The sequence below is a fragment of the Pan troglodytes genome, chromosome 6, assembly GCF_028858775.2.
Source record: "Pan troglodytes isolate AG18354 chromosome 6, NHGRI_mPanTro3-v2.0_pri, whole genome shotgun sequence".
NCBI classification, from domain to species: domain Eukaryota; kingdom Metazoa; phylum Chordata; class Mammalia; order Primates; family Hominidae; genus Pan; species Pan troglodytes.
Window position 1 is genome coordinate 33,458,624 of NC_072404.2, and position 23,001 is coordinate 33,481,624.

The 23,001-nt window shown below is 43.1% G+C and overlaps 1 protein-coding gene across 2 annotated transcripts in view; it reads right to left on the reverse strand.

Annotated features, from left to right (window-relative positions):
• HIBADH (3-hydroxyisobutyrate dehydrogenase) overlaps nt 1-23,001 on the reverse strand; it is a 213,195-nt gene that overhangs the window by 132,617 nt on the left and 57,577 nt on the right. Inside the window, exon 1 of one of the 2 annotated variants that reach the window (XM_519013.6) lies at nt 1,221-1,530. The exons of the other annotated variant lie outside the window; for it this stretch is intronic. Within the exon in view, the coding sequence (XP_519013.3) occupies nt 1,221-1,311 (91 nt within the window). The 5' untranslated portion in view covers nt 1,312-1,530. Of the gene's footprint in view, nt 1-1,220; nt 1,531-23,001 lie in introns of those variants that run through there. 2 annotated transcript variants of the gene reach the window in all.

Below are 23,001 nucleotides of genomic sequence, written 5' to 3' on the forward strand. Positions count from 1 at the left end.
GGGAGGCTGAGGTGGGAGGATCACCTGAGCCCAGGAGGTCGAGACTGCAGTGAGCAGTGTGACTGGGCCACTGCACTCCAGCCTGGGCGACAGAGACCCTGTCTCAAAAAAAAAAAAAAAAAAAAAAGGGCAGGGGGCCAAGGGGCTCAAATCCTAACCCACTATTTTTTTTTAAGCAAAGATTAGAAAAAATTAATGCCAAGGTTTTTTTTGTTATTAATCCTCAGTATGATCTTGCTAAATGGTGCATTGTTACAACTCTCAAACTTTCAGTTTGAGGAAGACAACGGCAGTGTCCCCACAAATCAACCAATTTTTCAATTAAAGAGGAGTCCTGGTGTGATAGAAAGTTAAGGAATTAGGAACAACTGAGAACAACTTTCTAGGTCTTGCTGGGAATATCCTGATTCACTCATCCAAGGGGCCTCATGTCCCTCGTGCGGAGTATGAAAGACTGTATTAGATCTCCGTGGATCTTCATCCTGGCTCTAAAAACTGCCTCTTTGTAAGTTCATGGCTAGCTTCCACAATTTACCATGGTATGAGAGGAGGGAGGCAGGATTAATTCTGCCCACAATGTTGAGGACGCTGAACGTGTTTTGGTTCATAATTTGACAAAAATGACATTTTTTTAGGTAGCACAGTTACAGTAGAGGGGGGAAGCCCGTCTTGCTGGTCAAGGGTGACTGAAACTTTGCTGAAAGACTTACTGCCTGGCTTGTACAGCCACCGCTTGTGTAATAAGGCCATCCCCTCGGACTCAGGTGGTTAAACATCAGGCCCTGCTGCCCAAGTGTGTCCCCAACCCAAGGTGCACCCTGGGGGCGCTGAAAGACCAGGGGTCGCTGGGGTGAGTGCGGGTTGCTCCTGGAGTTGGGCCCTCCAAACGTCCTCGGAGTCCTAACTCCAAAGCAGCATGCCGGGGTCCCAAATACTCTTCTCTTCAGCCCAAGCTCTTCCCCACCTTTTCCTAAATCCCGAAAAGGGCGCTGAACCCGTTCATCAGGAGCCCGGGAGAAAGGGAGGGAAGGCAGAGGGGGGTACTCGCGGAGTGAGTGGCGGCCGCAGAAGAGGACAGGCCTTTAGTACCAGCCAAAATATTGTTTTTTAAGCCCCAGCCCAACCGCAGGGCCTCCCGAGAAAAGACTTCTTCGGCCGTCTGGACAGAAGAAGCGAGCGGCCGAAAGAAGGACAAGAGGGAGGAGGCGTGAGGTCCTTACCCGCTGCAAAGCTGCCGGCTGCCGGCCGCAGCCGCCGGCTCCAGTACCGGAGACCGGAGGCAGCTCCGAGGAGCCGTAAGGAGGCTGCCATGCTGCCCCCGCCCCTCTCCCCGCGGTGACCTCCGCCGCCTCCCGGAGGGCCCACAGACTGCGAGCGTGTGCAGCGGGACTGCCTGGCTCGCCCACGGAGAAGGGCGCGCGCGCACGCGCTCTCACCGCTCGGGGGCGGGTGCCCACGCGCGAGGGAAGGAGTGCGGAGCCGAGAGGAGCGGCCTGACGCGGCAGGGCCTGTCAATCCCTTTACGGACAGGGAAGCAGACCAATCAGAATTCCCAGGTCCGCAGCTGTGCGAAGGACCAATAAGAGGCCTTTTTCGAACAGTGACGTCAGGCGCCCTGGCGCTGCCCCCAAGCTCGTGCCTCATTTACAGCCTGCGGGCGGGAGTCTCCTTGTTTACCAAAGCAGAGGGCGTGTGGGAGGTGGGGGCCGTCGCTCGCTCCCGCCTCCTCGGAAGCCTTGTCCCCACAACCGCTGCGTGTTAAAAAGGACAAAACTGACTCGCAGCTTGAAAAACACTCAGAAAGCTACCATGTGTGTAATAACTTTTAAATTCATTTGATTTTATTTAACACAACAGTTTCTCAATACTAAAAATAGGAAAAGAAGTTGGTAACGTTATCTTTGAAGGGAAGAGTTACTAGAAACTTGCACTTTCTATTTCAAGGCATATTTCTCTAATCTTTGAAAATTCTACACCCTAAATCCATTTTGTAAGCAAAACTAAATATAAAATCCAGAAAGTAGTAGTATATGTATGTGTATTAGACCTTTTTTTTTTTGGAGACGGAGTCTCTGTCACCCAGGCTGGAGTGCAGTGGCGCGATCTCGGCTCACTGCAATCTCCGCCTCCCGGGTTCAAGTGATTCTCCTGCTTCAGCCTCCGGAGTAGGTGAGGTGGGACTATAGGCCTGCGTGCGCCACCACACCCGGCTAATTTTTTTGGCACTTTGAGTAGAGGCGGGGTGTCGCCATTTTGCCCAGGCTGGTCTCAAACTCCTGGCGTCAAGTGATCCGCCCGCCTCGGCCTCCCAAAGTGCTGGTTATTACAGGCGTGAGCCACTGCGCGGTGCAGAGAGACAGACATTTAGTCATTCTTCTGTCAGTGCTTAGTGTACATATTTGAGTCTGTAAACCCCTTGTGGGTAATTGCAGGCCTTCTCATCTCTACTGACTCCACCAAAGGGTTGGAAGCCATGACCACACCAAAGCAAGACTATAGCCTTTGGAGAATGGCAATACAGCAGGAAAGAGAATGTGTATGGAGTAGCTAGGGAAATGCGAACCCCAATCTAAGTAGCACAATCAACAAAATTTGACTTTGACCTTTTTTTTTTCACTCAGTAACCCATGGAGTTGAAAGCAAAGGAATTGGATCATTTCCATCTGGGCTCTTTCATGTTTCTGGGCATGCTGGCAACGTTTCCAAAAACTTGTACAGAGTACAAGGTCCCTATCTGTAACTGGGAGGAAGTTAATTCCCTTCTTTGACCATCACTCCACCCCAACCCTCTACCCAACACTAAATGAAAAGAAGGAAGGAAAGGGACGAAGGGAGGGAGGGAGAAAAAACTCATTTCAGCAATTAGACCTTCTCCTAGATTTGGGTCCCCACCCCTACTAGGGGTTAATTAGTTTCTGGAGCATTTCCCACCTGTGCCTCTCTTCCTGGTTTCGTCAGGTTTTAGCTGGAATAGATCTCCTGCAGGCAACGAATGTGGGCCTACAGGTTTCTTTTTCTTTTTCTTCCTCCAGCACTACAGGTTTCTATAATTAACTCCTGAACTGCAATTGGTCTTTCAACTGTGTCTCCTCCAAGAAGCCCTGCATTGTCTTCTCCAACAATGTCTCCTCCAAGAAGCCCTACATTGATTCATAAACTAAGGAATTTTCATAGGTTTCCATGATTTTAAAGAGGCGTTATGAATTTTTAAGTAATTCTTACTGTTTGAAGGTGCTTGCAGATATTATTGTACTGGCAAATGCAGTTCCTGCCTATGGCTGGTTAGCTTTCTTCATTTGATTGCCCTCCTGATGCCCTTGTTTGAAAGGCACTGCAACTCCTCCCTGAGTCTTTGCCACGCATTTTTGTTTGTAATTGTTTCAATGCCTTATAGTGGCCCCTGACTTCCGCTTCCAGGAAGATGGAGTAGATAGGTTTCTCCCTATTCTTCTAAGTACAACTAAAAACTCAACATTATATATAAGATAAACATAGGGAGACTTTGAAAGGTGGAGAGAAGTCACACTGGCTAGGATCCAGAGAGCAACACGGTGGGAAGTTCTTGGGTTTTCATGTAGCCTTATATACCCCAAACTGGGTGCTGGAGAAGCCAAAACCAGAAACCCCAAAATGCCAGGAAGCATAGATAGACAAAAAGTGCCCCAATAAAAGGCTGCTCTTTCTAGCCAAGTGATGAAAAAGGAGTAGCCTAGCAAGAAAGGAAACATTTAGAAGATAATCACTCTACTGTAGACAAACAATACACACATACATACACACACTGACCCCACCCCATAAAGCAAAGGCTGAGTTGGGAGCCTAGACTTCCACACTCTCCAGGTTGTGATGAGACACCCCAGCATCCTAACACCCCAATCACTCTACTCCTCAACCCCTCTAAGGTGATGTCAGAGAAAACCAAAGAGAATAATGGGATTTTCATCTTCAACTGGGCAGTAACAAGTAATCCTCCACACACATCCTTCCCTACTCTCAGTGTCACTGGAAACCACGGGGCGACCCTGGATTTCCACTCCTACCTTACAGTGGTGAGGTACCCCTCCCTTTCCCTGCTTAGATGGTGTAATTGGAGGTGTATTGGAGAGTCAGAGCTTTCATCACTGCCCAATGGTAAGGATGTCACACCCCTTCCCCTCCATGGTGTCACTGGAGGCTACACGGGGGCAGTAAGGAGCCATTCCAAGCCCTCTCAACTAGGGAAGTATCAGTGGACAACTAGTGGGGAGCTGAAACTCCCACCATTGCCCAGCAGTAACAAGGAACCACCCACCCTTGGTGTCAACAGAGGTGGAATAAGGAACCTAGACTTCTACTACCAGTTGCCATTTACAAGTTGATGCCCCCTGCCAGAGCAGTGTCAAGAAAAACTAGTTAAAATAAAAGGTTTAAATAATATCCAAAACATCATAATACCCAAATGTCCAGATTTCAACAAAAAATCACTCATGATACCAAGTTTCAATTAAAAAATGACTCATGATACCAAAACCCAGGAAGATTTCAAGCTGAATAAAAAAGACAATAGATGCCAACACTGAGATGACAAGTTAAAATTATCTAACAAAGATTTGAAAGCATCCATCAGAAAATATTTCAAGAAGCAATTAAAACATGCTTGAGGCCAGGCATGGTGGCTCACACCTGTAATCTTAGCACTTTGGGAGGCCGAGGCTGGCAGATCACTTGAGGTGAGGAGTTCAAGATCAGCCTGGCCAACATGGTAAAACCCCATCTCTTCCAAAAAAATACAAAAATTACCCAGGTGTGGTGGTGGGCACCTGTAATCCCAGCAACTCAGGAGGCTGAGGCAGGAGAATCACTTGAACCCAGGAGGCGGAGGTTGCAGTGAGCTATCACGCCACTGCACTCCAGCCTGGATGGCAGAGTGAGACTCCTTCTCAAAAAGTAAAATAAAACAATAAAACATGCTTGAATTAAATAAAAAGAAATCTCAGCAAAGAAACAACATATAAAGAAGAAATAAATGGAAATTTTAAAACTGAAAAAATGCAAGAAATACAATTTTTTAACTCAACAGCAGAATAAAGAAAAGAATCACTGAGCTAGAAGATAGAACAGTAGAAACTATCTAATCTAAACAGAGAGAAACTAGACTGGGATTTAAAAAGCTACGAAGCGCTGGGCGAGGTGGCTCAAGCCTGTAATCCCAGCACTTTGGGAGGCCAAGGCGGGCAGATCACGTGGTCAGGAGATCGAGACCATCCTGGCTAATACGGTGAAACCCCGTCTCTACTAAAAATACAAAAACTTAGCCAGGTGTGGTGGCGGGCGCCTGTAGTCCCAGCTACTCGGGAGGCTGAGGCAGGAGAGTGGCGTGAACCCAGGAGGTGGAGCTTGCAGTGAGCCGAGATTGTGCCACTGCACTCCAGCCTGGGCGACAGAGCGAGACTCCGTCTCAAAAAAAAAAAGCCACGAAGCTCAGGGGCATGTGTTGTGACTCTTAACAAAAGATCTAACATTCAGCTGGGTGTGGTGGCCCACGCCTGTAATCCCACTTTGGAAGGCCCAAGCAGGTGGATCACCTGAGGTCAGGAGTTCAAGACCAGCCTGGCCAACATGGTGAAACCTCGTGTCTACCTAAAATACAAAAATCAGCTGGGCATGGTGGTGGGCGCCTGTAATCCCAGCTACTCAGGAGGCTGAGGCAGGAGAATCGATTGAACCTGGGAGCAGGAGGTTGCAGTGAGCCGAGATCGCGTTATTGCACTCCAGCCTGGACAACAAGAGTGAAACTCCGTCTCAAAAAAAAAAAATCTAACATTCCTGTCATCAGAATCTCAGAATCTGGGAAGAAGAGGAGTAAGACTTTCCCAACAATACCCACACTATCTAATCATTTTTACGCCTATTCCTAAGATATCATTCTCTCTGTACTCACCTCCCTGACAATGCAGTACTCTTTCCCTTTCCCAGAGCACTCTGAGTTCCTCAGGTTCTCTGTTTTTCTTCTTTCCTTCCTTTCTCTTTTCCACACATTCTAATATTGCTTCTACACTCCCCACTTGTTAGGACTCAAATCAAAATGACTTTCCTCAAGAAGTCTTTTTCTGAATAATATATAAGCAGTCATAAAAACAATCCAGTTTGATTAAGAAACTACATTTAAAGTCACTTTCAAAAACTATCAGCATCAGGTTTGGTTGGATAAAACAAAGTCCAAATGATAACAATTTGGTTTTTCCTCTCATAAAAGTAGTGTGGATGTAGGCAGAACCAGGGCCAGTTTGACAGCTCTGAGTTGTCAAAAATCCAAGCTTCTCATTTTGTTTTACTGTCTAAAATGATTTTCTAACCTCATAATTACTTCATGATCAAAGATAGCTGCTAGTGGTCCAACCATCTTGTCTGAGTTCCAGGCAAGAGGAAAGAAAAGGAGGGAAAAGTAAAGGAAAGAGGTGTGTCAGCAAACTGTTCTCATTTTCAGAAGCCTCCCTATAAGTCCCACCCCACAATTGTCCTTCCCACTGGCCAGAACTTAGTCACTTAGCCATAAGATTTGGATGGCATGACAAGTCTTTGTTCTAGGCAGTTTCAAAAATTTTGGAACACAAAACACCAGTAAGATAATTGAGTTGTGTCCTAAGATAAGAGCAAATCTAAGTACATATTATTGCATTTATTTAAATGGATTAAAGTTGGAGACATCAGTATGAACTCATGCTTAACTTAATATAGATACAGATGGTTACATATAGAAATATTTATCAATGTGTATATAGACACAGGTTAGTATACACGTCTCTTTGCTCTGTCATCTGAGGGGGCCTAGAAGCAATTATAATCCAGTAGCAACAATTGTGGGTTTTCCAGTTCTATATGTCTACCTTTGACTGTGGTCAACAATTATCTTGTAATTGGATTGCAAGATCCTTGTAAATATGGATTACAAAAGGTTATTGAATAAATTTAATTACCATGAAATAAATATCTGTTGATTTTGCCAATTATTATTATCATACAACGCAATTTATTTTCAGAGTTATTTTACTTACTATGTGGCCCTCAACATGCAAATTCAATATGAACATATAATCAAATGAATTAACTATATTCTTTTGTTTCTGTTTCATAAAACATATCCAAACATGTTAATGTTCATAAATACTATTGAGCAATGCACTACATCTTTCATTGTCTTTTTTCGTTTCTTTTCTTTTTCTGAGACGGAGTTTCACTCTTGTTGCCCAGGATGGAGGGCAATGGTGTGATCCTGGCTCACTGCAACCTCTGCTTCCCGGGTTCAAGCGATTCCCCTGCCTCAGCCTCCCAAGTAGGTAGGATTACAGGTATGTGCCACCACACCGGCTAATTTTATATTTTTTTAGTAGAGATGGGGGTTTCACCATGTTTGTGAGGCTGGTCTCGAACTCCTGACCTCGAGTGATCCACCTGCCTCGGCCTCCCAAAGTGGTGGGATTACAGGCATGAGCCACCACACCCAGCATACTTTCTAATATGGCATGATAGTAAGGAGCCTGAGACTTATCTCTTTTGATGATGTCTATGGTATAAAGGTGTTACAAATTCCCATAAATCACTGTTCCATCTTGATAATTTTGTTCCTCAGTCATGGACCTGAATTTTTATGACCTCTCAGTATGGGAAGATTCAAAATCATCCTTACTTTTTGCTAGTTATATAACTAGCAAAAAAAAAAAAATTAACTAGCATATGAATTAATAATATTAGAAAGGGATGTATACAAGTGATAAAACTCTTTTTTTTTTTTTTTTGAGACAGAGTTTCGCTTTTGTTGCCCAGGCTGGAGTGCAATGGCATGATCTTGGCTCACTGCAACCTCCGCCTCCCAGGTTCAAGTGGTTCTCCTGCCTCAGCCTCCCGCGTAGCTGGAATTACAGGTACCTGCCACCAGGTCCAGCTAATTTTTTGTATTTTTAGTAGAAACGAGGTTTCACCATGTTGGCCAGGCTGGTGTTGAACTCCTGACCTCTGGTGATCCACCCGCCTCCACCTCCCAAAGTGTTGGGATTACAGGCGTGAGCCACCGCGCCTGGCCAAAACTATTTTAATTCTAATAAAGACCACATAGTAAATCAGTCTTTATGTCACAAGTTGTCTTAGTTCATTTTGTGCTGCTGTAACAGAACACCACAAACTGGGTAATTTGTAAAAAACAGAAATTTATTTCTCACAGTTCTGGGGTCTGGGAAGTCCAAGATTAAGGTGGCATCTTCTGTGGGCCTGCTGGCTGGGTCCTCACATGGCAGAAGAGTGAAAGAGGGCAAATGTACTCCCACAAGTCCTTTTTATAGTGGCAGAGCCCTCATGACCTAAACACCTCCCAGAAGGCCCCACCTCCCAACACTGTTGCATGGGGGATTAAGTTTCCAGCTATCAATTTTGGGGAACACATTCAGACCATCGCACAAATTATTTTAAAATTTTAATTTGCTTAAAGAAATAAAAAGAGGGTGTTGGTCTGCATTACTGAAAAGTCTGTAGTAGAGAGACTTGTTCCGCTCTACCTGCCATGGTCTCGGCTTCATCTTCAAGCATCACGCACTGTCCTAGTTGCTCCCCTGGCAGTGGCCAGTGGCTATGGCTGCTTACATTCTCATACTGAACCATCCTGGGGTGGATATGAACTTTCTTATGGAAGACGGAGGAAACTTTTGTCCTCACAGAAACTGATTAGATTCTTGCTTACCTCTGAATCAATTACTATTGCCGTAACAATGGAATAATACAAAGCTCTGGTATCAGGGCTCACAGTGGAGCTAAGTTGAGGTCATTCTCACTCAAACTATGGCTTGAGCATGGGAGATGAGGGAAAGATATGTTCTGGGTTTTTTAACCCACAAGAGGATGAAGGGCTACAGGATAACAACAATGGGTGTCGACCTCAGACAGTGACTGAGCAAATTAATACATAGACGTGACTTTAAACAGGGTTTTAGACTGGCAGCTCCAGGTAAAATCTCATCTTCAAAATGTACTGCAGTGCTTTTAAAAATTGGAATCACAATCTGTCATGGGATTAGACTGAAATAATAAAAGAAAAAGAAAAAATTGGAATCAGATGCCTTTGGAGAAGTCAGGCAGTCTCCTATGTTGACATCGTAACCTACTGGCCCCTTTGTGATTGAGGAAGCAGTGGATCAACTTTGTTCAATATCGCATATACCAATTATAACAAAAAAAAGCTGAAGTATATGGTTTTGCTGTTGTTTATTTAATTTTGTTCAAGAGTTTAATTACCAGAGACTCATGACATAATTCTGGTAGCCTTGGATCACTCTGATATTTCCTAGTCAGATTACTTCTACATCTGGCCCAAGATGGTTCAGTTCATCTTCCAACCCACTTCCAATTCATCTTCACAGATCATAAAGCAATGGCTTGCCATCCTAAGTGCACATTAGAATTTTTTCAAAATGTGAAAGTCCAGTCCCCATCCAAAAGTAATTTCTAAGGTGAGTCATCAACCATTTGATTTTTTTTTTTTTTTTTTCAGATGGAGCTTTGCTCTTGTTGCCCAGGCTGGAGTGCAATGGCACAATCTCGGCTCACTGCCACCTCCGCCTCCCAGGTTTAAGCAATTCTCCTGCCTCAGCCTCCCGAGTGGCTGGGATTACAGGCATGTGCCACCATGCCCAGCTAATTTTGTATTTTTAGTAGAGATGGGGTTTTACCATGTTGGTCAGGCTGGTCTCGAACTCTGACCTCAGGTGATCCACCCACCTCAGCCTCACAAAGTACTGGGATTACAGGCGTGAGCCACTACACCCGGCTGAATTTATTTTTAATTTCCTCAAGTTCTGCTTTACAGTGATCATTGAGAGCCACTTCCATAAAAGGTAAAACTATCTAAGACATAAGAGATGCTCAGGAATAAATCATGCTGGCAGTGATAGCAAGCATAGAAAGAAAGAGGCAGGTATGAGAGATATCTGGGGTGCAAAATTAATATTATCACTTACTTCCAGGGGTTGAAGGAGACTTGAAGGAGAATGGATAATCTAGGTAGATTCCCAGGCTTTTGGGTGAGTGGATAGATGAAAGTGCCATCTCCCAACACAGGGAACTGTGTAACAGTGAGTCGGAAGTGGACATTATTCAAGGGCAGTTGGCCATATGGAGAGTGTGAGTTAGAGATATATATCTGGGAGTCGTGGGCTAATAGATGATACTTAAATCATCAGTGTAGATGGGGTCATCCAAACATTTATAAAATGAGAAGGCAACATGGTTTCTGATAAAACCCCTGGGAACACCCCTAAGGAGGTGGGAAAGGGTGTAGAAAAATAAGTTTATGAAGATGGAGAAGGAGGGGCCGTCGAGGAGGAAAACAAGAATGATGTCATAGAAGTTGAAGCAGCAACAAAGCTCAAGGAAGGAATATTTCACAGTGCTGGTTATTATAATCAGTGATTGGTAAGATAAGTACAGAAAAGTCTGTATAGGCTTTTACAGCTAAGAGTTATTGTTGACTTTAATAAGGGAGAGCAGGTTCAGTGAAATGGTGGGGCCACTCACAATAGGTCAAGGGAAGAATGAGAAATGCAGAAATAAAGACAATAAATCTTGCCCACTTTTTCAAGAAACATGGCCTGTGAAGGAAAGGAGAAATCAGAAGACAGCAAATTTAATGAAGGTTTTTATTTGTTTGTTTTCATTTTAAAGAGGAAAGAGATTTGAGTATGTTTAAATGCTAAGGGGGAAAAGTGAGTAGAGGGCTGGGCAGGGTGGCTCCCACCTGTAATCCCAGCATTTTGGGAGGCTGAGGTGAGAGGACTGCTTGAGCCCAGGAGTTCAAGACACGCCTGGGAAACCCAGCGAGACACTGCCTCTACAAAAAATAAAAGAAATTAGCCAGGTGTGGTGGTGCATGCCTGTGGTCCCGACTACTCGGGAGGCTGAGGTGGGAGGACTGCTTGAGCCCAGGAGGTTGAGGCTGCAGTGAGCCATGATCACGCCACTTCACTCCAGCCTGGGTGACAGAATGAATCCCTGTCTCAAAAACAAAACACAAACCTCCCCATTTAGTTTATACATGTGGCAAAGTAGTTAGCTGAATTGTGTTTATGTTCTAGTGTTTTGTGGAAGGTAGAACTCACAAGTGATGAAATTGGAGGTTTCTAAGAAGTGTTAAAGGAGGGGCTTGGTTCCTTCCATTTATAGTAAAATGCAGCAGGAGAGAAAATAATTGAAGATGAAATTGTCAAGCAAAAAGGAACCAGAAGTCAAAGCAATGTTTAGCAAGTCGCAAAAGAGTAAGTGCATTTATATGGTACTCAAAACAGGCAGAACAAAAAGTATTTCATTTTTTGAATACATATACAGATAGTAAAATGGTGATGATTTATTATTATTATTATTATTTTGAGATGGAGTTTTGCTCTTTTTGCTCAAGCTGGAGTGCAGTGGCATGGTCTTGGCTCACTGCAATCTCTGCCTCCCGGGTTCCAGTGATTCTCTTGCTTCAGCCTCCCAAGTAGCTGGGATTACAGGCACCCGCCACTACGCCCAGCTCATTTTTGTATTTTTAGTAGAGACAGGATTTCTCCATGTTGGCCAGGCTGATCTCGAACTCCTGACCTCAGGTGATCCGCCCGCCTCGGCCTCCCAAAGTGCTGGGATTACAGGTATGAGACACCGTGCCCAGTCTAAAACTATTATTTTAAGCAAGAGAATAATTAACACAGGTTTCAGTTAGAGGTTACCTCTGATTGGGAGGAAGGGAAGGCAGGTTTATTATTATTCTTTACATAATAGTAAGGTCAGGAAAATTTCACAGGGTCTAGATCAATGATTTCCATGAGTCTAGATCAATGATTCAGAGAAATCAACATGTTTTATGTATTCTTAGTCACATGGCATGACACTGAGCAGATCATTTCCAGCCTACCTTGCAGCTAGATTTGGTTATATAACTAAATCTGGGCCCATAAGATATGAGCAGAAGTGATGTGTGTGACTTCCACATCTTTCCTTAAAGCCAGAGTCCCTTGCCCTCGACATTTTTTTCCCGTTCCCACAGACTAGAATATAAACATGGAGAGAGCCAGTTTCAACTATATGGATGAAGACAATACCTAGAGAGGTGGTAAAGCAAGGAGACAGAAGAAACTTGGGTATCCGAACGAAACCCAGGCCTCTGCTCTAATGAAGTAAGACCCCCAGGCCAGCCCTGGACCTCTTACTCTAGATTTATAGGAGAGAAAGAAACTTCATTTTATTTAAGTCAATATATTTTGGAGTCTCTTTATTATAGCAGCTTAGCTTGCACCTTGACTAATAAAGCCACTGCCATGTATTTTTTTTGTAAATGTCAGTAGATAGGCATGACTTTAAAAATGGAATAGTGTGCACAATAGCAAAGACTTGGAACCAACCCACATGTCCATTAATGATAGACTGGATTAAGAAAATGTGGCACATATAGGCTGGGCGTGGTGGCTCACACCTGTAATCCCAGCACTTTGGGAGGCCAAGGCAGGCAGATCACAAGGTCAGGAGATGGAGACCATCCTGGCTAACACGGTGAAACCCTGTCTCTACTAAAAATACAAAAAATTAGCCGGGTGTGGTGGCGGGCACCTGTAGTCCCAGCTACTCAGGAGGCTGAGGCAGGAGAATGGCCTGAACCTGGGAGGCGGAGCTTGCAGTGAGCTGAGATCCCACCACTGCACTCCAGCCTGGGCAACAGAGTGAGATTCCATCTCAAAAAAAAAAAAAAGAAAAGAAAAGAAAAGAAAAGGAAAAAGAAAATGTGGCACATATACACCATGGAATACTACTCAGCCATAAAAAAGGATGAGTTCATGTCCTTTGCAGGGACATGGATGAAGCTGGAAACCATCATTCTGAGCAAACTATCACAAGGACAGAAAACCAAACACTGCATGTTCTCACTCATAGGTGGGAATTGAACAATGAGATCACTTGGACACAGGGTGGGGAACATCACACACTGGAGCCTGTAGGAGGATGAGGGGCTGGGGGAGGGATAGCATTAGGAGAAATACCTAATGTAAATAATGAGTTGATGGGTGCAGCAAACAAACATAGCACATGTATACCTATGTATCAAACCTGCATGTTGTACACATGTACCCTAGAACTTAAAGTATAATTAAAAAATAGTAATAATAAAGTAGCAAAAAAAAAAAAAATGGAATAGTGTGCATGTGCCATGGTATACAAGAAGACCAGCTGCTTCCACATCCTGGAAATGTCATTTTCTCAGTGCCTGGGAGTAATCAGGCCCTGAGAGACTGGGACAAGTTGTCTGAAAAGCACAAGAGACCAAAATAGGTACCAGAATGCAAATGTATTAATTTACTAGGAGAAATAAAACAGCAATACCTCTGTGGACATAATCAGCATATTCCCTCTCCTGTAATGAAGCTACATAGGAAGCTAAGCCATATTCAGAAGTCATTTCCGTGATTTGCTAGAAATGTTTGAAGTTCAGGTGGTCAAACCAGGCTCTCCCTGGTTGATCTACATTGGAATTAGATGGTTCCTTCATGAGTATGAGAGAAACAGATAAATCAAATGTTTAGTGAATGTCCTGTTACTTTTGTGACCATATTAAGAGGAAGTACTCAAAATCAATGCCTAACTCTCCTATATTTATCTTCGCATTGGAAATGGTGTTGCAAGGCCAGGCACAGTTGTCTCAGGTCTATAATTCCAGCATTTTGGGAGGCTGAGGTGGGAGAATCACTTGAGGCCTGGAGTTCAAGACCTGCCTGAGCAAAATAGTAAGACCATGATTCTACAAAAGAAAGAAAGAAAAAATAAATGGTTTCGCAACTGGAACCAGGAATAGGTCAAATTTAGGTGGCATAGTTTCCTTTTGCTTGGACAGTGGACACTACTGGTGTTTGCCTTTGTGACTTTTCTTTTTTTGAGACAGGATCTTGCTCTGTGGTCCAGGCTGGAGTGCATTGGCATGTTCTTAGCTTACTGTGGCCTCAACCTCCTAGACTCAAGCAACCCTCCCATCTCAGCCTCCTGAGTAGCTGGGACTATAGACATGTGCCACTACACCTGGTTAATTAAAAAAAAAATTGGTAGAGACTGTGCAGGCAGCGGGGGGCCTCACTAAAATTCCTCACTTAAGCTCAAGGGATCCCCCCACCTCAGCCTCCTGAACCACTGGGATTACAAGCACAAGTCACTGTGCCCAGCCCCAACTGTGACTTTTCTCATCCCATGGGCTGATCCAAAGAGTATTGCTTGCCTTTCAGGAGATTTTCACCTGTTGGGGGGAAAAAATCTCCCTAGATTAGTAGACTTTCTGGGAAGTACTATCTTTGTTCTGAAGATATGCTATTTGTATTTTTTGGAGACAAAACATCTTTCTTTTAGGACATGACAGCGGTAGTAGACTGTTAGATCTTTTTCATGCCAGTCTTGGGTAAATTGAAAAGTTGGGAGCACTTCATCACATTCTACAATTTTTTTTCTAACTTGGTCATAAAATTCAAAGTCCTGAAACTACTGTTCTGTCCTGCCACAGTTGAACAACGACTTGTTTTGATTGATACATTCTTAAAATGTGATAATAACTTCAAACTGGTTTCATTAAAATTTTCTGGGCCTTTGGCCGGGCGTGGTGGCTCACGCCTGTAATTCCAGCACTCTGGGAGGCCGAGGCGGGCAGATCTCGAAGTCAGGAGATCGAGACCATCCTGGCTAACACGGTGAAACCCCATCTCTACTAAAAATACAAAAAATTAGCCAGGCGTAGTGGCAGGCGCCTGTAGTCCCATTTACACGGGAGGCTGAGGCAGGAGAATGGCATGAATGCGGGAGGCAGAGCTTGCCGTGAGCCGAGATCACGCCACTGCACTCCAGCCTGGGAGGCAGAGCGAGACTCTGTCTCAAAAAAAAAATTTCTGGGCCTTCGAGCTATCCTTCATGTGATTCCTTTTAGTTAGTTTTATAACTAAAAATTTAGGGGCATTTTGTTTTATCACATTTGCAAGTTATCAATGCATGTCACTATAGCTCTCAATTATTCACAACATCCTATGGATTCACTTTCTAAGAGCACAGGAATCATGTCATAGTAATAATAACAATGATCTCTACCATTTATTGAGCATACTGTATATGCTAGGCACTATGTAAGTCCTTTACGTGGAGTAATTCAGGTCATCCTTTCAGCAACCCTTTGAAGCAATTATAATTATTATTTGCATTTGAAGAGAAAACAATTAGGAAATGAAGAGGTTGTTAACTTGTCCAAGATTACACAGCTATAAATAGGACTAGAACTCAAAAAAAGGCATCTGATTCCAAAGGCCATGCTCATAACCACTATATATTCTGTCTTTCAAAAAATCAGGGGCTGCATCCCCATTGGGAATTTGAACTCTGGTTTTCCATGAGAAAACAAAACTAGTGAGGCCTTGCAGGGCTTTTTTAAAAAAAATATTTAATACATAAACAATATTCAGTGCTAAACCTAATCTATACCATCCATATACAAAAAACTTTCATTTTGTAGGGTAGAATAATGAAAATATTTCTCAATAAAATTTTTTTTTACTCTTTCTATTTGTAAACTTTTTGTCCCTAAAGAGATTCCTAACTACAGCTTTATCAAGAACAGTATACTTTAAAAAAGAAGTGGCCAGATGCGGTGGCTCACGTCTGTAATCCCAACACTTTGGGAGGCCGGGGAGGGCAGATCGCTTGAGCACAGGAGTTGGAGACCAGCCTGGGCAACAAGGTGAAACCGCATCTCCACTAAAAATACTCAGGAAGCTGAGCTGGGAGGATCGCTTGAGCCTGGGAGGCAGAAGTTGCAGTGCGCTGAGATTGTACCACTGCACTCCATCTTGGGCGACGGAGACACTGTCCCTCCTCCCAGAAGAAAAGAAGTCTATTCTTTCTTGCAGGTCCTTTTTTTGTTTTGTTTTGCTTTGCTTTGCTTTGTTTTTCCAACACACTTTCTGATTTTAACCTACTCAGCCAATGTGACAGAGATAATACCAGCCCTTGTCTCTCTATTCCATTTTCTGGGATATGGTCTTGGGTTCTGTTTAAGGAGGGTCCTGTCTCTCTGATTTGCATGTCTTTCTGCCACACTGAATCCTTCAAACCTTCCTTGGTCTTCCCGCACTGATCTCTCCTGAGTGTACCCTATGTAACTTGTCCTAACGGGGGTCTTTTGGGAAGTCTACAACATATGCCAATTTTCCGCATATCATTAGCCTCGGCTTTAGTGCTTTGGATCGCCCAACCATATTATGTAATGCTTGATGTATTCAGGGATTCCCATTCTGAACTCTAAGAAAAATAATCAAACCAAAAATTACATTCAAGACTTTCTCCAATGGTTTCCATATATTAACTGATATGTCAAGGGCCCCCAAAACCATTCCCAGATTTGGTTATTTGCTAGAAGGACTCAGGAGTCAGCATATGGTCACACTCATGGCTATGATTTATTACAGCAAAAGGGTACAAAGAAAAATCAGCAAAGGCAAAAGCACATGGAGCAAAGTCTAGAGGAAACCAAGCTCAAGCTTTTGATAATTCTTTCCCAATGAAGTCACACAAGACATGCCTAACTCCTTAGTAATGAGTCATGATGACATGTGGGAAGTGTTTTCTACCAGAGAAGCTCATTATACACTCTGCACCCAGGGTTTTACTGGTGGTTAAATCACATAGGCATCCTCTGCCTACCACCAAATTCCAGACTCCCAGAAATAAAGCAGGTATTCAGCATAAACTCACATTGTTTGTACAGTTTAGGTATAGTAAGCCACTTTTATCAGTTAGCATAGTAGAAACCTTTCCCAAATTCAAGTTCGCAGATGTCAGCCAAGGGCAAACCTGGTAAGGAGCCAGGCCTGCTATGTTAACTGTTTTTTGTTTTTTTAAATATCTAAGGAAATACAAATAGAGGAGCTCTGGTAGAACAGATCTAAGGCAAATCTCGTGAGGGAGAGCCAAGGGTCTGAGGCTGGAGTCACCAGACATAACTGTCAAGTCCAAAGGTCTGCAGCTTGACAGTGAATGGGAAAGAAAGCCAAAATGGGAAACCGAGCAGGAAGCTGATTGAAGTACAGCCCACTGAATGCTTTGGTCAGAATTGATTCTTCCCAAATGCTGCTAGGTGCCCAAAGTTACCCCTCCAGGTGCATAGGTGAATCAAGCAACTTAAAGATACAGAGTCAAGATTGGCAAACACTCTCCAGATGCCACCCCCCCACCCACCCACCATGACATGGCAAAGATTCCTCAGGGAAGAAAGGCTATGACTGGTCACTGAGGTGAGTGTTTGTATTAGAAGGCCAGTGTTCTGAGTTTTCCATTTGTTTTTCCATTTGCTTTTTCCATTTGTTTCCAGCCAAAGTCTAATAGCTCTACAGTGTCTGACATGACCCATTCTTTCAATGATGCATTTGTGGCAGATGCTGAATTATGTGTATAGTACCCAACACATATATTCAACTATTCTTGAAGAAAAAGAAAAGCCCCGCCTCACTTTAAACCAGGCTGCAGTGTCCCATGCTCCTTGGGAAGAATGAGAGGCTATGTCAGGAATACTGTGGCCTGCACACAGTGACCTTAGGGCATCATTATCCACTCACTTCCTCTGCAGCCAGTACTAATAGGCCCTGAGAGGCTCATCAGAGAGTTAGATCTCTAAGGAGGCTAAAGCCTTGGGCATCTCTCTCAGGAAATAAAACAGTTTTTCCAAGCCCAATTCAGATGTTTGAATACTGGCTATAAATATTAGTTTCCTAGCAATTGATTAACAACATTTTTTATGACTCTCTGAACTAATAGACTTATTTGGTCCGTGGATCTTGCCTCTCACACACCTCTGGTGCTGAAAGTCCTGGACTGAAATGGATGTGGTATGTTGATCTCCAGGCAAACTGGAGAAATTCAATTCTGAATGCCTTGCTTGTAGAGAGCACCTCCTCAGACCCAATATCTATTCATAGATTTTGGATTTTACAGCCTCTGGTCACACATTCACTAGTCTAACTCTCCCACTGACTATTCTCTGGAGCAGCACTGTGCAAAAGAAACATAATTTGAGCCATTTAAATTTTCTAGTAGCCACATTTCAAAAGAAGATAGAGAAATAAGTGAAATTAATTTTAATAATATATTTTATTTAACCTGATACTAAAAATAGTATTTCTTCATATAATCAATATTTAAAAATGATTAACAATATATTTTACACTTTTTTAGACTACATCTTTTAATTCCAGGTTCTATTTTATGCTTGGAGTACATCTCAATTCGTACCAGCTACCTTTCAAGTGCTCAGTAGCCACCTGTGGCCAGTGGCTACTGTACGGGACTTTGAAGTTCTAGGGAAAGGCCAGGGGGTCACTCAGAATCCAGCAGTCAGGAAGTCTGCCACCCTGTAATGCACCCTACACATTAGCATTCAATGCCATTGTCCTAAGAAAATACCTGCAGATGTGCCCTGCTACATGCTTAGTATTTTCACACAGACTGATGCCAGATGAGCTTAATTACTAGGGTAGAAGAGCAGCTCCTCACCATAAAGTTCACCTTCAACTCCTAAAGACCCCGCCTCAAAAAGATCTATTGCCAGGCATGGTGGCTCACGCCTGCAATCCCAGCACTTAAGGAGGCCGAGGCAGGTGGATCACCTGAGGCCAGGAGTTCAAGACCAGCTTGAGCAACATGGTGAGACCCCATTTCTATTTAAAAACAAAAATACAAAAATTAGCTGAATGTGGTGGCACAGGCCTGTAATCCCAGCTACTGGGGGTCGGAGGTGCGGGATGCTGAGGTGGGAGGATCGCTTGAGTCCAGGAGGTCAAGGCTGCAGTGAGCCATGATTTCACCACTGTACTCCAACCTGGGTGACAGAGCAAGACCCTGTCTCAAAAATAGAAAAAAAGACTTAGCACTCCTATTAAGTTCAGAATGAAGCCCTTAGCAGATATGTGCCACTATAAATTAAGGCCAGAGGCTTAATTCTTCCACTGGTTAATTTTAGGTTTTAAGGTGCTTTGAGACCAAGAAGTCAGAAAATTATCCCCATTCCAGATCTTTCATTCAAAAACCTCTGCTATATAGTCCTACAACCTCAAAAGAACTGGCAAAACTCATACAGTGCCACCAAACAAAATTTCTATATCTGTCCAATCTTACAGGGCTCTGAGCATACCCTGAGAGTCAGCCATGTGAACTAGGAGTAAGGAAGGCCTCCCATGCAAATACAGCCAGTTACATGTCCCAGCAGACAAGGCCTGGGTCCAGGTCTTTCTGCTGTGCCAGGATGCAATCTGAGAGGGCCACTGGGGCCCTTTCAAGGAAACTAATTTGACTCATTAGGGACTCTAATGGTCCCGTGTGTAACATAACTTCTTTCATTAGTCAGGCAAGTGCAAATGGTACTCCTGGCCAAAAAATAAATGGGTGATTCCCAAAATGCTATTATTCTTTTTTCTGCCCCCTAAGCCTGCTAGGGTACAATGTCATCCAATTTAATCATAAACTTTCCTGTTTATCTGGGTTCATCTCAGGGACGATGGGGCTATTAATGAAGATAGTTTTATTTATCACTTGTGCCTGACTACACTTGACACTGGACACTCAACCATCACCTGCAAAATGTGATAGAACAGTATAGACCACTGAGTAGATATTCCTATCATACATGTAGAACCCTTTAGAGGACCTACACTTGTGACTCACCTTGTAAGACATGACTTCCAGGTCCAAATGTACTTCCCGTTACCCCTAAACTCATGGCTAAGAATTCATCAACCACGTGCTAGAATACTTCAAATTTAGGGCATCTTCTTAATAGGGTAATTGCCCTTAATAGGCCAAACTTCACACTCTGAAATTTTAAAAAATAACTTCATTCAGCCAATATTTAAAATACATACTACAATTATGTGTTTCAATCTGTCTTACATTATTTGGGCTGCTGTAACAAAACATCAGCCGACAACAGAGGAATGAATAAAGAAATCATGGAGGCTGGGCGCAGTGCCTCATGCCTGTAATCCCAGCATTTTGGGAGGCCGAGGTGGGCGGATCATCTGAGGTCAGGAATTCAAGACCAGCCTGGCCAACATGGTAAAACCCCATCTCTACTAAAATTACAAAAATTAGCCAGGCGTGGTGGTAGGCGCTTGTAATCTCAGCTACTTGGGAGGCTGACGTGGGAGAACTGCTTGACCCCAGGAGGCAGAGGTTGCAGTGAGCCAAGATCGCATCACTGCACTCCAGCCTGAGCGACAGAGCAATACTCTGTCTCAAAAAAAAAAAAAAAAAAAAGAAAGAAAAAAGAAAGTGTGGTATATTTGTATATATACAAAAACATATATAAATATTTACATATATGTGTAAAAATACAAATATATTTACATATCTATGTACCACAATGTGTGTGTGTGTGTGTGTGTGTGTGTGTGTGTGTGTAAAATGGATATTTATTCCATCTTAAAAAGGGAGATCTTGGTCAGGCACAGTGGCTAACACCTGTGATCCCAGTGCTTTGGGAGGCCAAGATGAGAGAATCATTTGAGGCCAGGAATTCAAGATAACGGTGAGCCATGATCATGCCACTGCACTCCAGCCTGGGTAACAGAACAAGACCCTGTCTTTTTAAAAAACAAAAAACAAAAAACAAAAAAACAAAGGCAGGTGCAGTGGTTCACGCCTGTAATTCTAGCACTTTGGGAGGCCCAGGCAGGTGGATCACCTGAAGTCAGGAGTTTGAGACCAGCCCGGCCAGCATGGTGAAACACCATCTCTACCAGAAAAAAAAAAAAAAAAAGAAGAAGAAGGCTGGGGTGGTGGCTCATGCCTGTAATCCCAGCATTTTGGGAGGCTGAGATGAGACAATCACAAGGTCAGGAGTTCGAGACCAGCCTGGTTAACATGGTGAAACCCCATCTCTACTAAAAATACAAAAATTAGCTGGGCATGGTGGTGGGCATCTGTAATCCCAGCTACTCGGGAGGCTGAGGTTGGAAAACTGCTTGAATCCGGGAGGTGGAGGTTGCAGTGAGCCAAGATTGCACCACTGCACTCCAGCCAGGACGACAGAGCAAGACTCTGTCTCAGGGAGGGGAAAAAAAATACAAAAAAGTAGCCAGTCATGGTGGCAGGAGCCTGTAGTACCAGCTACTTGGGAGGCTGAGGCAGAAGAATCACTTGAACCTGGTAAGTGAAGGTTGTGGTGAGCCGAGATTGTACCACTGCACTCCAGCCTGGGTGACAGAGCGAGACTCTGCCTCCAAAAACAAAGGGCTCCTGTGATTTCCCACAACATGGATGAAACTGGAGAACATTATGCTAAGTGAAATCAGCCAGACACAGACAGAAAAGTATTACATTATCTTACTTATAAGTTGAATCTAAAAAAAAAGAGTGAAATATGCAGAGATAGAGAATAAAACAGTGGTTACCAGGGTTAGGGGGGTGGAAGGAAGAAATGGGGAGATGTAGGTTAGAAGTCACAAAGTAGCAGGTATGTAGGATGAACAAGTCTAAGGAGCTGATGTACAACACTGTGGCTATAGTACGGCTAGAGTTAATAAAACTGTGCTGTATTTAGAATTCCTGCTAAATGAGTAGATTTTACCTGCACTTACCCCCTCTACACACAAAATGAGTTACCATGTGAGATGATGCATATGTTTATTTGCTCCACTCTAAAAATTATTTTGCTCTATGTATCCTGTAACATGATGTCGTATACCTTCAATATACACAATAAAGTTTTTTAAAAAGTATCATAAATGGGGTAGCTTATAAACAACAGAAATTCATTTCTTACAGTTCTGGAAGCTGGGAAATCCAAGATCAAGGCACCAAGAGATTCAGTATCTAGTGAGGGCCCGCTTCCCGGTTCACAGATACTGTCTTCTTGCTGTGTTCTCACATGTTGAAGGGGTGAGAGCTCTCTCTGAGGCCTCTTCTACAAGGGCACTAGTCCCATTCATGAGCACTTCACCCTCATGACGTAATGACCTCCCAAAGACTCCATCTCCAAATTTCACCACTGAATGTATGTTAAGAGTTAACATATGAATTTGGGGGTGACACAGACATATAGTCTATTACACACCCCAAATAGTTCTCCATTATTCACTTCAATCACCACTACAACAACTCATCTAGAATCCCATGCAGCCCAGAACTATCAAGCCTTTTGAGACCTAAAAGACTAGACTCTGAAGTCTAAAATACGGCCAACAATAATTGTTTTATAGATGGTGTCCATGAAATGTTCAGCTTTGCTTCCATTATGAGGTTCTTTGGGAATATCTCCTTTTGCTGGGCATACAATGAAAAACAGATAAGCTTCAATGTTCACAGCTGCCGTTGTTTCTCTTGATAGCATCAGTATTTACTCTATATTGGGCTAAATCTGGGAGAGGTAGAATGTTCATGGTAATTTTAACATAAATTTAACATAACTTTAAAATTTTAACATAATTTGTATTAGCAAGGAAAGATTCTGTAGCTTATTTGTTAGGCTTTTTGTGGGCTTCTCTCTGTAACCTTTACATTGTTTCTTTGTAGACAATCATTAGTGAAGGAAAGTTAGACCTAATGAGTCCCACTTTGGAGTTTATAATTATATCTTCATTGTGATGATAATTATTCTATATCCTCTCCAAGTCTGACATTCTTGAAGATATAGTTCTATTTCTATTCCCCCAATGGTTGTATCCTAAGTAATAGGATAATCTAACAACTGATCTGTATCAAATGAGAGAACTTCCTATAAATTACATCTTTTTAAAAGACATATTATGATCATTATTGCCAGGCATTATTCTGTTGCAATAGAAGAAAAATTAATTCATTTTCTTTGACAGTAATTTACGAACTTTTTGGAGGCAAGAGTGGAAAGGCTTTTATAATAGCATTGAGGAAGATTAGAGTGGAAGTCATGGTCTTTGTTGGTTGCCTGCAAGGCACCAATTTCCCTCTCTTCCCTTTTCTAAC